This window comes from Ixodes scapularis, unplaced genomic scaffold (genome assembly GCF_016920785.2).
Source record: "Ixodes scapularis isolate PalLabHiFi unplaced genomic scaffold, ASM1692078v2 PGA_scaffold11__112_contigs__length_91849675, whole genome shotgun sequence".
Lineage (NCBI taxonomy): Eukaryota > Metazoa > Arthropoda > Arachnida > Ixodida > Ixodidae > Ixodes > Ixodes scapularis.
This window is the reverse complement of record NW_024609837.1, coordinates 12,757,576-12,772,288: the sequence shown is the minus strand read 5'-3', so window position 1 is coordinate 12,772,288 and position 14,713 is coordinate 12,757,576. Positions and strand designations below refer to the sequence as shown.

At 48.9% G+C, this 14,713-nt stretch overlaps 1 protein-coding gene across 1 annotated transcript in view; it reads left to right on the top strand.

The window, feature by feature from the left end:
- Window positions 1-14,713, top strand: part of LOC115332163 (prolow-density lipoprotein receptor-related protein 1) — a 138,756-nt gene that overhangs the window by 91,509 nt on the left and 32,534 nt on the right. The window contains exons 54-60 of the mRNA XM_029994515.3: window positions 416-535; window positions 1,166-1,288; window positions 2,470-2,601; window positions 6,231-6,353; window positions 10,071-10,199; window positions 11,330-11,538; window positions 13,712-13,899. Of these exons, the coding sequence (XP_029850375.2) occupies window positions 416-535; window positions 1,166-1,288; window positions 2,470-2,601; window positions 6,231-6,353; window positions 10,071-10,199; window positions 11,330-11,538; window positions 13,712-13,899 (1,024 nt within the window). The remainder of the gene's footprint in view (window positions 1-415; window positions 536-1,165; window positions 1,289-2,469; window positions 2,602-6,230; window positions 6,354-10,070; window positions 10,200-11,329; window positions 11,539-13,711; window positions 13,900-14,713) is intronic.

Sequence of the window (14,713 nt, the reverse complement as noted above, 5' to 3'; positions counted from 1 at the left end):
CCGCCGCACAGGTTTTTTTTTCGGGAAACAGATGCTTTCATTATTAATGCACGTGCGTTGACGCGCTCATCTCCGCGAGACAACTGCCGAATTATGGCATTGCACGACCCCGCTCGACACCATGATGTCGCATGACGATCAGCTGCCTCTATTTTGTCCCCCTGGACGTGGAACTCGCCTGTGCAGACCGCATCAATCTACCATTCATATCTCTTTTCGTGTAGATTTGTTCAAATTAAAAGCAAACACCCTATACATTTGTACCATGTTCCTCTCCTCCTACTTCTCCGAATATTGGGGTCGACCAATAAAACTATTTTTATTTATCAAATACGATTGAGACGGGCTGAATTTTTTTTTCCCGAGCTCGCCGAGGGAAGTTTGATTGGGGGGTTTGTGGGTTTGGACTGTGCAGCTGTGCGTACCTGCAAGCCGAGCGAGTTCCGCTGCCTCAACCAGGTGTGCATCCAGGAGAGCTACTACTGCGACGGAGACCAGGACTGCGAGGACGGGTCGGACGAGCCCAGCACCTGCGGTACAGGCACTCCCTTCTCCCGGAGGGTTCGGAAGCGACGCCGGGCTAGAAGACCGTGGCATTGGCGCGCTCCGTGTTTGTCGTGGTGCCGAACGAGCTTCCTCACTACCGTTTCTGTCGTAGCTCGAACCCATCCACCGTCAAACAGTCTCAAGGTCGGATATATAGTGTGGCTACTCCGTACCTCTTCACGTTATGTGTGCGGAGATGTTCTAGAGCAGGACCCGGAGAGACGATCTAAGACGGAGAACACGCACGAAGATCCACTGCAAAACCTCACACGTAACGGCTCACACCGCATTTTTGAAAAGTCTTTTGAAAGTTCTGACGTTGCTCAGTTTTGGATGAAATGAGCTCACCATACAGTCTGGAAAGGCAGAAAAGCAGGGATGGCTCTGGAGTGGCAGTGAATATTGTGCTGAAAGTCCCAAGCAGAACGTCCACTACCATTCTCGAGGGGAAGGGGCATTTGCAGGCTGTCCCTGCCAGCTTTGACCGCCTTTTCATTTCATTTTTCATTTAATTTTTTAAGGGCCTCTTAAGAAAGGCATTGCATAACTTGCCGTTTCCCCCGACCCGCCACACTCTCGACGTGCCCCGTTTGAGCTGCCAGTGTGGCTTGCCTCGCAGAGAAGCGGCGCTGCAGGGAGGACCAGTTCACGTGCGGGAACGGGCGCTGCATATCGAGGCACGCCCTCTGCAACGGGTGGGAGGACTGCCGCGACGGCTCCGACGAGCGGTCCGACGTCTGCCGTGAGTCGAGCTTTGCCGTCTCTTGCCTCGCTCGGTTTCAACGCGAGGCCGCAGGCAGGGCCTTTCTGTAGGCAAACGGCCAATTGTTGCGATCGACCCGAGCGAACGATACGGCAGTGACGACGTTTTAGCGCAAAAGTCATCCGCACACTGCGATACTAAGTGCAATGTTTCAACCATCGAGAATATGGGGAGGATTACAAGTCTCGGGCAGAACGTTCTCTGGGTTTTGTGTGTCCGTAGGGTCTTAATTGGGGCTATCTTTTCTGTCGGATCACAAAAGCCCTGAACAAAGTTGGCAAGGTTACGATCTCGGTTTCGACGTGCTCGCGTATTTATTGCCGCATCTGGCTTACCCACTCTCAATAATACAGTTAATTAAATTGATCGGTCAACTAGTCACTTAACATCGAGTAGATGCCGAAAACATTCTGCAGACGATCACGCGCCGTAATGCGAATGAACAGCGTCGGCCGGTGCACTGTTTTGACGACTTTGCGTCGTGATTGACTCGAAATTACGGCGATGTCGCATCGCGATGCATCTCGCAAAAATCACAACCGATCGCTCACAGAACAGTTAGCACCAAACATGTTCTCGCGCACGTGCCAGAGAAATTGCTCGGTTGCACCAGCATGTCCATTCTTCGCTCGGTAACATTCTCTTCTACATGCCGTTTCATGTTTATGCTCGGTGCGATGTTGGTGTCTAATGCATTCCATCCTAACACCCAAGTTGAGGCCGTCGGTGCCCAGATAAAGACAGCATTCTTTTTCACAGGCGCGGTTATGCCTCCGAGCAGCCTCCGCTTGCTCCGGCGTACGCTTCCGCCACCCCATTCTTGCACGCGAAGTCTCAGAGTGCCGACTGTACAGGCAACCAAAGGCAAGAAAGAACAGGCGGAGATGAGTGCGATGCACGACCCCCGGCGCTACCGCGCTCGGCCCAACACGCTGCGCCTCAACCGCAGCTATTGTCGTTGAGAGGGCAAGGGTGTCGCTGCCCTACTCGCCCCTCTCCTGGTGCCAAAGCCGCCTGCAATGAAAGAGTACACTCCTTGTCAGCAACAGGACGCCTGCGCAGTACAACAGGCTCGGCACAGCCGACGCCATAAACTTGCTGCCCTCTTTAATAAAGATAAGTTCTAGAGTGGGTTTGTGCGTGTTTTTTATTCTCTTCAGACGAAGCGGACCCCAAGGTATCTGGCTGTCCCGAGGGGCACTTCAAGTGCGCCAACAAGATCTGCGTCAACGAGAGCCTCCTGTGCAACGGGGAGAATGACTGCGGGGACTTCTCGGACGAGAACCGATGCAGTGAGTGTCCTTGCTCGTGCCTCCGGTGCCGAGTCCTCGATGGCTATGGTCTCCGTCTCGTTGTTGGCCCGCAGTCAACTCGCGGTGCCATGGGTGACCACAGCTGAGCAACTGCTGTTGTTCACTCCATCGTGCTGACCGGGGAGCACACAATGTGCCCAGGGAATCATACGGGATGTGTATGCTTTGCGCTATACTCGGCATCAACTTTTCCTGGCAGTGAAGAGCAAGCTAGTGGGGCAGAGCTGACGGCTCAGTGTTATTGTGCCAAGTAGTTCGGTCTTTTCCGCTTTCAGTTTGGGCGTAGCAGGCACGCACTTAGTATACAGTAGGCGGTTTGCGGTCGGGCGTATTGAACTGTGGTCGCCGAGCAGGCAGGTGTACCCGCATCTCTTTCTCTACGTTTCACCCGTTTCTAAACATGAGGGGACGCTCGGATCGAGGTGCCTGAACCGACTTGCGAGGTAAATTATGCCACAGTCGATCTCGTCGAATTCTATTTGTCTCGCAACCGACGCAGATGTGTTGCATTGATCTAAAAAATGCCGGGAATCTCGTTAGTGCTACAGTTTTGAGGTCATTGATACATACATTCTTCCGGTGCCGAAAAATCGTTACACCACAGCTCGAAGTCAAATTTCATTTGGATCAGGTTCGGTTACCTCCGACTCTAGGGGGTCCAATGGTGCAGCACAGCTCGGAACGCTTCCACTGCAGAACCTGGGGATCCCGGGATCAATCTTCACCCCTGCTCCTTTCGATCTGGACGAGCCTCATACGGGCATGTGGTCATGCATCACTCTACTGAGTGCCATACATTAAATACAACAGGCTAGCAGACGTACTGCGCTGGCTCAATTGCTCACGGAAGGTATGGATGATGCCCACAAGAAAGACGCCGTGTTTGTTCTGGAAGTAATTAGAAAACCTGCAGCAAGCTTAAACCAAGAAAACCTGAAAAAACGAAAAAAGAAAGGCTATAAGGTTGGCATATCCTGACTAATATTATTGTTCCATCGTAAAACCAAACCTAAAAAGAACAATTTTATGTTCTTTAATGGTGAATCATAATGGTTGGACTATATTCGGTCGCGCATTGAAATGGTGTGCTTCGACTCTGTAACCTCGGCTGCATTGCCACAGAAAGTTGACCCCAAGTACAGGTCCGTCCCACTCGAACGTGCGCTCTACCCTTCCCGTGCTCCCCAGTCTTCGTTAGCATAATCAGGCTTGCATGAGGATATTCCACAGGACGGGACGTAAAGCTTGCTTTTTCACACGGCTGTGCTCCGTGCAGCTGTACCTCATGTACAGCTCCAACGGAAAAAGAGTAGCACAAGCGACCGATGACCGGAGCGGAAAAATCGCGACACGCGGCGCTCCTGTTCCCAAGCGTGCCGATAGCGAGAGTGCCAGTCACCTTGCATTTCCAACGCGGGGGTGGCCGGCAGAAAATTGAGAGATAAGATAGCTGTTAAATGAGGGCTTTAGGATGGGCTGTCTTTTGCCAGCCAGCCCCCCGTTGAGACATGGAACGTGACTGGCACTCTCGCTATCGGCGCGCTCGGGAACAATAGCGCCGCGTGTCGCGATTTTGCCGCTCCGGTCGTCGGTCACTTGTGCTACTCTTTTTCCGTTGCAGCTGTACCTGCTCTTTCTGCAGTTGCTTTCCGAACGCCTGCGCTGCTTAACTCTCAGTTGGTGCAATATTCGGCTAGGAATCTTTTGCTTGTGGGTATGACTCCCGTCAGGTTGTTTTGCTTAAATTTGTTTTAAACACAGACGACTTTATAGTCGTCTGTGAACAGTTGTTTGAGTCAGATATTTTTTAATCGAATATCGAATAGTTTGTCCGGGCCTTTCACTACTGCACCATGCTTAAACGTAAAGCGATCCAAACTCGTGAAGGTCGTTCCCGAGCTTCCACTGTCTGCTCCTAAGCTCGGTTAATTTTAATATAACCATATTTGTAAACCACAGCACGTAAACGACAAATTTGACGCAGCCATCCTTATCGAGGGGATTTCTAAATCTGCTCGCTATATGCAAATATTCTTTCTTCAATTTCATATCTGAGAAAAAAAAAATAATGAACAGTCCCGTATGAATTCACAGTCCCAGTGATGGACATCGAGGCGAAGTCGTTAGGCGTCGCGTTCAAGCACGGTGGGGTCTTGATGGCATAGACGCTTGGCTTCGTTCTCACAAGCACGCACTTCACTGTTCCACCTGCGACAGATGGCGAGACCGGTCGCCGCCAGTGCGTCTTTCAGCCTCACGACAAGTATGATGCCAAGATGCTCGCGTCTGCCACTTTACATCATCGTCTCATCGGGCTTGAGCGCGTTTGCCGCCTGGGATTGATCAGAGATCTACTAACAATGACCTAAAGCAGGCCTTGTCTTCTAGGTAGCATTGGACGGATGGGTACAGCTGAACCCTTTCATTCGAGTGGCGGCTTGCGCCACCTAGCCCAACCTTTTCATTTTTACGCGTAAATTTAGAATTTATTAAGAATAATAAATAATTTTTTATTGCAACGTAGCAGCAATCGTGGCTATTTGGCGGGTGCTGTGCGAGACCCGCACGCACGTGCGTGCTTATCAAATGACGACAGAACAGATCTCCAAGGCTGTGACTTGGCTCTGCGGCAACGCACCCGCTTCGTGCGTGGCGGACTTGGATTAAATTTCGAGAACATGGCGGGGGGCGATCTTTTTCGAGCATTTGGCAATGTCGACGGCAGACGCCGTATGGCAACGGGTGGCACTTCCGGTGGTGGAAAGCGCCCGTAACAGCTGTCGCCGTGAAACAAGCACGAACGATGAACACAAGTTGTCAAGACTCCGCTGCCCGACGTATAGACGATTGGAAGCAAGGCGACTGGCCTTTGCCATGTCTGCTCGTGCGGACAAGCCCGTGCGTTGCCAGCTTTCCAAAGCTACGATTATGCGTAACCTGCACGCATTCCACACATGGGGCATCAATTGGGGCACCGTGCTCGCAATCGTCTATATTCTCGCATAATCGCGGCAGGTTAGCCTCGTTAAGCGCGCTTCTCATCCAGCACCTGTGTGGACTGCAGGAAAGCAACGCCCTCAAGCTCCGTAGATATTTGGAAATTGTGAACATCGCAGTTCGCCTCGAAGCAAATATTGAATTGTGTATTATTCGAAACTACAATTGGAATATTCGCACATCCCTAATACTTTATATAGAGTCGCTTTGCAGCAGCTGTGCATGGGCACCGCCATTACCGACAGTTTTTTTTGTTTCCTCTTACTTTGATCACTTCGCTCTGTCATTACCACAGCAGAAGAGCTCATTGCCATTTTAGATTGGACTGTGTCCTTCCCAGCACAGGCTTTTGTGGAGGCTCGTCAAAGCCCGCTTCACTGGCTTGGTATCTCGGTAAGACAAGAGAAGGTCAGCAATGGCGGCCGTAATCTGAGGCGTGTGCAAACGTCTAATTTTAAGCTTTGCTTCACCTTGAAGTCACACTGAGATTGTATGCTTAAAGCCTTACGCTAGAATGTGTGTTTTTTTTTTTTTTTTTTTTTGTGGAATTCGGTTGACAAAACACTTTCTGTGCTAAGAAAAAGGAACTGTTGTGCCTCTTTCCTTCCCAGACATCAACGAATGCGAGCTCTCGACCCACGCCTGCTGGCAGGTCTGCGAAGATCTCCCCATCGGATACAACTGCAGCTGCCATCCCGGCTTCAAGCCCAAGAACGAGGGCCGCATCTGCGAAGGCGAGTCTCACAGTTGCCTGCTTACCTGTTGCTCAAAGTTTTCTTGGGGAAGGATCGAGCAAGTGGCAGGGCTCTTGGTAGAACTTAGCAAAGATTCGAAACCATGGATAGTTCATAAAGGGTGCTCGCTCTTCGATTTAATTCGGTACACACTCTAGTTCTTCGAATATTCGAAAATTACTAATAATATCTGCAGAATTCTTCAACTTCTCGCGCCCAGTTTCACTGTTATGCACCGCCGCTTTGGCGTCGAGCTTTACCGCTTTGCACCAGTGCACGCGTGTCAAGGTTTGCTGCGTTGCATTGGCGTGCTTGGAGAACGCCATCTTTTCTGGACGTCTCGGTTGGCTCAACGTCCTCAAAAGCTTTATCTCACTGTCGTTGGTCAGCCTTTGTTTGATTATAATTATAGTTTGACTCCTGGTTTTTACAGCGGAGCTGTTAAGGGTTAGTTTCCCCAGTTCCGTGTTCGTCATCAAATAAACGTTGACACAAAACTCTAGACAGCTAACGCCATCTTTGAGCGACAGCAACAACCTGCCAACCTTTGGTTTCCGCCGTCACTCATACATGGCGGTCGTCCTCGAGGTTGTCCTAGAAATCATCCTTGAGGTCGTCCTAGATGTCGTCCTCGAGATCATCCTAGAAGTCGTCCTTGAGGCCGACCTAGACGTTGTCATCGAGGTCGTCCTAGAAGTCGTCCTTGAGGTCATCCTAGGCGTCGTCCTTGAGGTCGTCCTAGACGTCGTCCCTGAGGTCATCCTAGGCGTCCTCTAGGCGTTGTCACCGAGGTCATCCTAGAAGTTGTCCTTAAGGCGGTCCTTGAGGTCGACCTAGACATTGTCCTCGAGGTCGTCCTAGAAGTCATCCTTGAGGTCGTCCTAGACGTCAGTCACCCTGAGGTCGTTTTAGGCGTCGTCCTTGAGGTCGTCCCTGAGGCCGTCCTAGGCGTCGTCCTCTAGGCGTTGTCCTTGAGGTTGTCCTAGAAGTCGTCCTTGAGGTCGTCCTAGACGTTGTCCTCTAGGCGTTGTCCTTGAGGTTATCCCACCAAAGTAGAGCTTCGCTGGTCTTCCTTCTTCACCAGTGTGGAAAGGCTGAAAGGTTTTTAAAGCACAGTGCTGAAAAAGAAAACCGGAAGAGCCATGCTTAGCTTGTCAAGTTACATCATGTTTTATCCAACTTGGGGCCTTTTTCTTTACTGGTACCGTAAAGTTGCGAGAGGATGCCCATCCTGTTTTTACAGCGGAGCTGTTAAGGACTAGGTTCCCCAGGATCGTGTCCGTGTATGTCCACACAAACCTACCTGGACAGCTACCGCCATCTATAAGCGACGGCGGCAAGCACACAACCAGTATGGTTTCCGCCGTCGCTCATAGATGGCGGCAACCTTTCCAGCTATAATAGAAGAATGGATAAGTGGGCGCGTTAGTGGGAATTTATCGTAGGAAATAGCGCGAAAAACGGACGACGACGAAGAAGAAGCACACAGTGTATCGAGTACAGCTCCTCTGGTCTTCCTTCTTCACAAGAGTGGAAAGGCTGAATGTTTTTTCTGTCCAAATATCTCCAAGATAAAAATTACGAAACATTGTCCACTCCCCTTATTCCCATCGGGCGTCATGCGATGCTTGTTGGGAATCGCATCAACTATACGCAGTTTGCTCTGCTGGCACGTCTGACACGCAAGTTCATAGCAAGTTCCCGCGCTTTTGTCTGCGATCTGCGCACACAATATCGGCTCCCATAACACACGAGTCATTTCCGCGTGTATGTTGCATCGTGAAATGCAAATCCGCTGCGTCCTCAATGTGCGGTAGCCGTTCCCGTGACATAAAGTTTGTAATGGAATCTAACGTTTTTGTCAATGATCTGCGTGCGCGATTGCGATTCTACGCGAGTTGTTTCCGCTTGTACATTGCATCGTGAAATACGACTCTGCTGCAGTCACGATCTGCAGTATTCGTTTCCTTAGCATACTAGTTTAGTGAATTCCCGCATTTGCACTAAGACTTCAGCTTTTGTTGACTGCACTGTGTATTAAGAACACTTCTCTAACTTTAAGGGACTTAATATGATTGCGATTAATCATTTGAATTGACATTCATGAAGTATCAATGGCGATTGACTGCATTATCCATAAGAAAATAAAGAGGGCAGTTCTGTTTGTTGACTCTCAGAGTGTGATTGCTGCAGTTTGCTCTCTTAGAGATACTAAAAAATATGCTTGTACAACAAATTCAGTGTGAACTCAACTCTGCTGTACGCGTTGGTCAAAGCATAAATTTTGTTGGGTTGGCATAGAAGGCAACAAGAAGGCCAACAGCTTGCAGGGTCTGCGGGAACCTTCTCCAATCGTGTTCTTTTGTACCATATCAGGATATTAAGCGTTCAGTAAAGTCATCATTTCTTCGTTGTAGGCAACTGGAATATGACATGGAGTGTAATGACAGGCTCCATGTTACCAAGCCTGTTCTTTGGGGCCTGCTAAAGCTCTTCAAGCAAGAGTCGTCTTTATGAAACCTTGTGCCATCTGAAAATCTGGTGTTCTTTTATCGCTCATAAGTACCTGCTTTTGGGGGTAAGATTCGCTGCTTTGCGGTCAGTGTGGTGATACTTTTACTATTTTACATATCTTGCGGTCCTGTCCCGGTCTAGAGCCAAACTGCTCATTTTACGGAGTTTTTTTCGTTAACAGATCCTATCTAATCCGGCTCTCCTGCAGGGGGAGAATCCTGTAATCCCTTTTAGCTGAGTAACGGAATTTCTTACTAGCATTGGCCTTTTACACAAACTATAGTTTTACCAAGCTTCAGGTTGCACTTTTGTGAAACACTTCCCAAAGTATATTGATTGTTAATTTACTATGGTGCAGATGGCCTTGTAGCTCTTGTGCCATTAATCCCCAAAATCATCATCCTACGTTGCTTGAAAGATGATGCCCCAGACTGTTGCTGCACAGAAAACATCATTCTTGTTACCTTTGAGACATTGCTTTATTGCGTCGAAAATGAGTGCAATCCGAAATTTGTACTGGAAGACCAGGCACCACGATGTCCGCCAGTTTCTAGACTTTTTCGCTGCCCTTCTCGAACCATCGTTCCATGCAGCTGTCGCCAAAATGGCAAACAATGATAGTTCTAGCACCGCCCTCATCTTCTCAACTTGCACTCAGGCTTACAACACGACGAGATCGATGACTTCCATACTTCGACGACTTCAACAAGCCAACGACAATCTTTTTCTTTTTTATAGCACGCAGTACATTTGTTAAGAGTTTGCCTTGTTGGTGTTGCGCAGGTGCAGATGCGCCATAAAAGCAGCTCTTTTTTTGTTGTTTTATGTTGTTTCCTCGCTTCCTTCTACTCTCCTTCTTCATGACGGATCGCTCTATGTTTTGAGTTGCACGTACCCTTATTTTAGGGACCCTAGGTTAGCCCCGTTGAGCGCACCTCTTACAAAACACCAGTGCACTGCAGAGAAGCAACACCCGTAAAACCCGCTTCTGCAAGCATTGCTTTTCCGCAATGCATTAGTGCTCGGTAACAAGTGTGCTCAGTGGGGCTAGCCAGCTGAGATGAAAACTTGGAAAATTATGAATATCATGGTTTATCTCAAAGCAAACAGCGTATTATTCTAAATTACTATTCAAATAATTTTGCAACCCCAATAAAACTTTAACCTTAGTCTGAAAGTTATTTTGCCTTATGTTTCTTGCAGACGTGGATGAGTGTGCCACGCAGTACCCATGCACACACTTCTGCCGCAACACATACGGCTCGTTTGCCTGCAGCTGCGCCGACGGCTACTTCTCCGTCGACGGGGGACGCACGTGCAAGGCCAACTCCCGTGAGTCCTCCCAGGGGGTGGGGTCTCCCAGCCAGTCGCTTCGAGGGGTCCAACCGTTTCACTCAGCCGACCAATCACGCTGCCTTTGGCTTTGTTTCTCCGGTCGGACAGCACGAAATGAGACGGACCCAGCTTTATGTTGGCCATGGACGTCCTATCTCGTGTCTGCTTCGCAAATGATGAACCTTCTTCACTGTAAACCGTTCATCCGATGAATCGCTATTTCCGTCGAACGATGGTAAGGACCAATGAAAAAAGCTGAAGGCATCGGATGTGGCGAAACAGTGTAGTGAAGAGGTGGAACAGGCAAATATGGGTACGTTAGTAACGTAGACTTGGCTGACATTCTTTTTTTATAGTTGACGCGCGTATGCCAGTGTTTTGGTTATTACTTATTATAGTTCCTCTACAATAGCCTCCTCTACAGGGTGGAAACATGGTGGCTCGGTATGTCACAAAATAAGTTCTACTCTCCATCCCCGCCCCGAAAAAAAATAAATGAATGCCGTAGGGCTTCGTCGGGAAGTGGAAAGGTACCGTTATATATTTGTGAGAGAGTATGCATGCTCAGAAATAAATTTGATTGCACTTAAAATCAGTTTGTTTAGTTTTCAAACAAAAAATGGCTTTCTTTTTGAAATTGTCGCGCCGAAAAGTTGTCCGCATGAAAATCCCACTTTGCGTGACAACAAAAACGGGCTGTGGATTTAGTGGAATTTAGTGATTTTTTAGTATCGCAGATGTAATTTAACCGAAACAATTAAGTAGTATGATAGCCATTAGTTATACAATATTTTTATACAATATTTTGGATAATAAACGGTCTGCCAGCTCTGTCATTTTTGTTTTATTAAACTTGGAAATAACTCGCACATTCTCGGCGTCGACTGTCAACAGGAATCGGAAATCACTTTGCTATATCCGCTATTTCGTTATAACTGACTTAGGTTAACGAAGTGCAAAAGGGAATGGGAAATAGTCATCGCTTCGCTTTAGCCGCTATTTTGTTATAACCGACCTCGTTATAACCGGTCTTGACAGTATTACCGATTAAAACGGGCGCGACAAAACACGTTACACCCAAAGACATCCGGGAGAATTGTCTTGATAAGCGTCCTCCCTCCCTGCAGCTGTCAAGGCGTCGCTGCTGCTGTCGAACCGCTACTACATCCGCCAGGTGGACCTGCACCGGATGAGCTCGGACATCCTGGCACAGAACCTGACTAACTCGGTGGCCCTGGACTTTGACTCCGTGGACAACTGCATCTACTGGTCTGAGGTCACCGCCGTAGGCAGCTCCATCAAGCGCATGTGCCTCAACGGGTCTCAGGAACACCAGGTGGGTTGCCACCTCTGTGCGGCCGAACGTGCGCAGAGTCGGGGGGGGTCCTTGTTGGGCTGCGACCATCTCTTCCTGATTGCTCTATCGCGTGCAGTTATCTCGTCCAGATGGCACCAGCTATGTCCCACGGACTTTTAAGAAGTCGAAGCAGCTACCAGCCGCAGTGTCGTTTTTGCTTTTTATTAGGGGTGTGCGAATATTCGAAACTTCGAATACTTCGCGAATAATGCTTGCTATTCGATTCGATTCGCTTCGCCCTTTCGCTGTTCGAACTATTCGAGTTGTTCGAATACTTCGAAAACTACGAATAATGCGGAACTCAATGATTAGTGTCAACTTGCGGTCGAGTTCTCTGTTTTGTTTTTGGACTGCGCAGTATGGTTTCGAGCTTGGCAAACCTACACAACCAACCTAAGTATCTTTTTTTTTCTTTTTGTAGGAAGGATTGGAAAGTTATTTGCACGCGGTAGGGCGATCTGTCCTTTGCTTGCCGTGATGTCCGGATTGCAGAGTGGGCTAAGTGGTCATGGTGCAAACACTGCGATAGATAGGATGAAGGACTACGGTTTGCAACGGCACATGCATGGTCGCGACGGACGTCGCGACGTTTCGGGCGTCCGCCCGAGACGTCTTGTATACGTTCCTGTCCACATTCATTTTTAATGTAGCACAACCATATATTCGTGATTTCGTACCTACAGTGACTACAGTAGCCAAGGTGCTATGGATTCGGATATGGATTTATGGCTCACCTCGGCTATCGGTGATATCTGGCTTGTGTTATTTTCCGCTTGATTTTCCGGTTTATCAGTTTGCCAGTATTCCTTTTGTTATTTATTTCTACCCGTTTTCAATGATAAAAGTGAGACTTCCTCCCCCCCGCCAAAAAAACAAACAAACAACATATTAATTTATTGCATCTTTGTGGCGCCCTCTATGGACAGAACTATTGCACACGGAAAGAGATGGTGCATAGTCAGTGCGGTTGCACAGCGCGATCGCGCAATCTGAAATTCTGCTGTGGCCTGTCGACCCGCCTCCGCTTGTGTACTTCCGTTTGCGTTCGCGTGGTTGCGTTCACGAGCGTAAAAAGAGATCGCACAAAGTAGAGACGCAATCATCGACTTCGTATTGCGGCTTGCGGACCCGCCACCGCTTGTGTACTTGCGTTTAAGCTCAAGTGCCTCCTTTCGTTCGCGATGCGATCTCCGACTGCGTTGTGGCTTGCCGACCCGCCTTCACTTTTGCACTTTCATTTACGTTCTCTAACCTCACTCAAGGAATGGTATTTTACTGACTAATCTTTCTTCATCTGTTTTTTTTAACAGTCACATGTGGGACATTTTTCTTATTGCAATAAAAGTAACCTTTTCATAAACGTTTGTTGAAAAAAAATTCTAGTTGTGTTTTTTTATTAAGCATTCTTGTTTAATTCACATCAAATAGAAACTATTTGTTTTCAAATATATCCTTATTTGGAACTACTATTCGTATTCGAAAATATTCAATTCGATTCGATTCGTAACCTTTATTATTCGATTCGATTCGAAAGATTTTGATATTCGCACACCTCTACTTTTTATTCTGCTTGGCTGTTTTTGAGGCTTTGGCCCCTTGGTGTTCGGTTTACAGCAGGCCCATCAAAGTATGTTATTCATTGTCAAGAGATGACCTTCCCTCCTCGTTTAGCAAAATGGCGGGACCGACCATTTGTTGTCGAGGAAAAGGAACGAGAGTAGGTCTGTGACGAGCACGTCGGCACATGGCAACCGCTGTAAGCAAATACCGAACAAGAAACTGACAAAAAATGGACGAGGGCGTTTCGGTCGTTCCTCGTTTACTCTCTGCGCGCATTGACGGAACCCCTTTTAGGAAAAATTGACGCACACCAACAGAACTCGATTTTCGTTTCGTGATTTACGAACGTCGAGCATTTATTCCGAAGGCTATACGGGCAAAATATGACGCTCGAAACGCATCCCCGTTCGCGGCCCGTCGATTTTAACCCGATTTCCTCACACGATCGGCCGTCGGGATACGACATAGTTTGTCTTCGTTTCGGGACCCCGACAAGGCTGTTAAAAACGCGCCGATGCGTCGGCACGCCGGTTCCTCTTGAAACGCCCCCCCCCCCCCCCCCCCGTCCCTCCCCTCCTCGTTGCCACGGCAGGTGCTGCACTCGACGACGGTCCAGAACCCGGACGGCCTGGCAGTGGACTGGGTGGGGCGCAACCTGTACTGGTGCGACAAGGGCAAGGACACCATCGAGGTGTCCCGGCTGGACGGGGCCTTCCGCAGGGTGCTGCTGCGGGAGGGCCTCGAGGAGCCACGGGCCATCGTGGTCGACCCCTCCCAGGGGTGGGTCTTTGCTTCGTTTGCACCCATGGAACGACCCGCTGGGAGAGCCCGTAGACCGTGGCGACGGTAAAGCCCACACTGGGAACGTACGGCCCGTGGGTATGCTTTGCGGAGGCGCATCGGGTGCCCTCGGTTGGGCTGGCACGTAAATTCCACAGACTTGACTCCGATACTTACGCATTAATTGGTGACTCGGATTTGCCGAAACACTACTTCAGCCGGAAGGGTTGTTGGAGGGTGGATGGCCAAGGAGGAACCCGGTTTGAGAACCCACGTAGTAGACCGTCGAGAGACGATTGACCAAACAGCAAGTTAATGGAGTCATTAACAAACTGTGTGGTCAATAATGCATGTGGGCTCATGTAACTCGACTTATTCAGGTCTTTTTGACTCTCTATTTTTTGTTCTCGTTTGCTAATACGAATTCGGTAATGTTCTTGACTCGCCAATTTGCTCAGTTATTTGCTTACTTTTTAGAAGTGTTTTATTCTCCAGTGCGATGATTGGTCAGTGATTGATAGATCAATATTGACTGGATGGATTTGTAATGAGTGACCCGACCTCGGTTGCGACGCCCGAAGACTGCATCAAAGTAGAAATGCCACGGCCGAGTCATACGTTTTGTACTGATCAACGTCTAGTAGGGAGCTGTCGGGCTTCTCATCCGTACAGAAGTACCTCGATAGCCCGTGGTACAAACTGGAATGCCCGTGCGTAACATGCTCAGTTGCAACTACCCAACAAGGCTGGCGTGCGCTGTGGACTAGCTCCGGCTCTGGTCTAGGAGAGTGCTCATGGGCACCTGTCCGCCCAG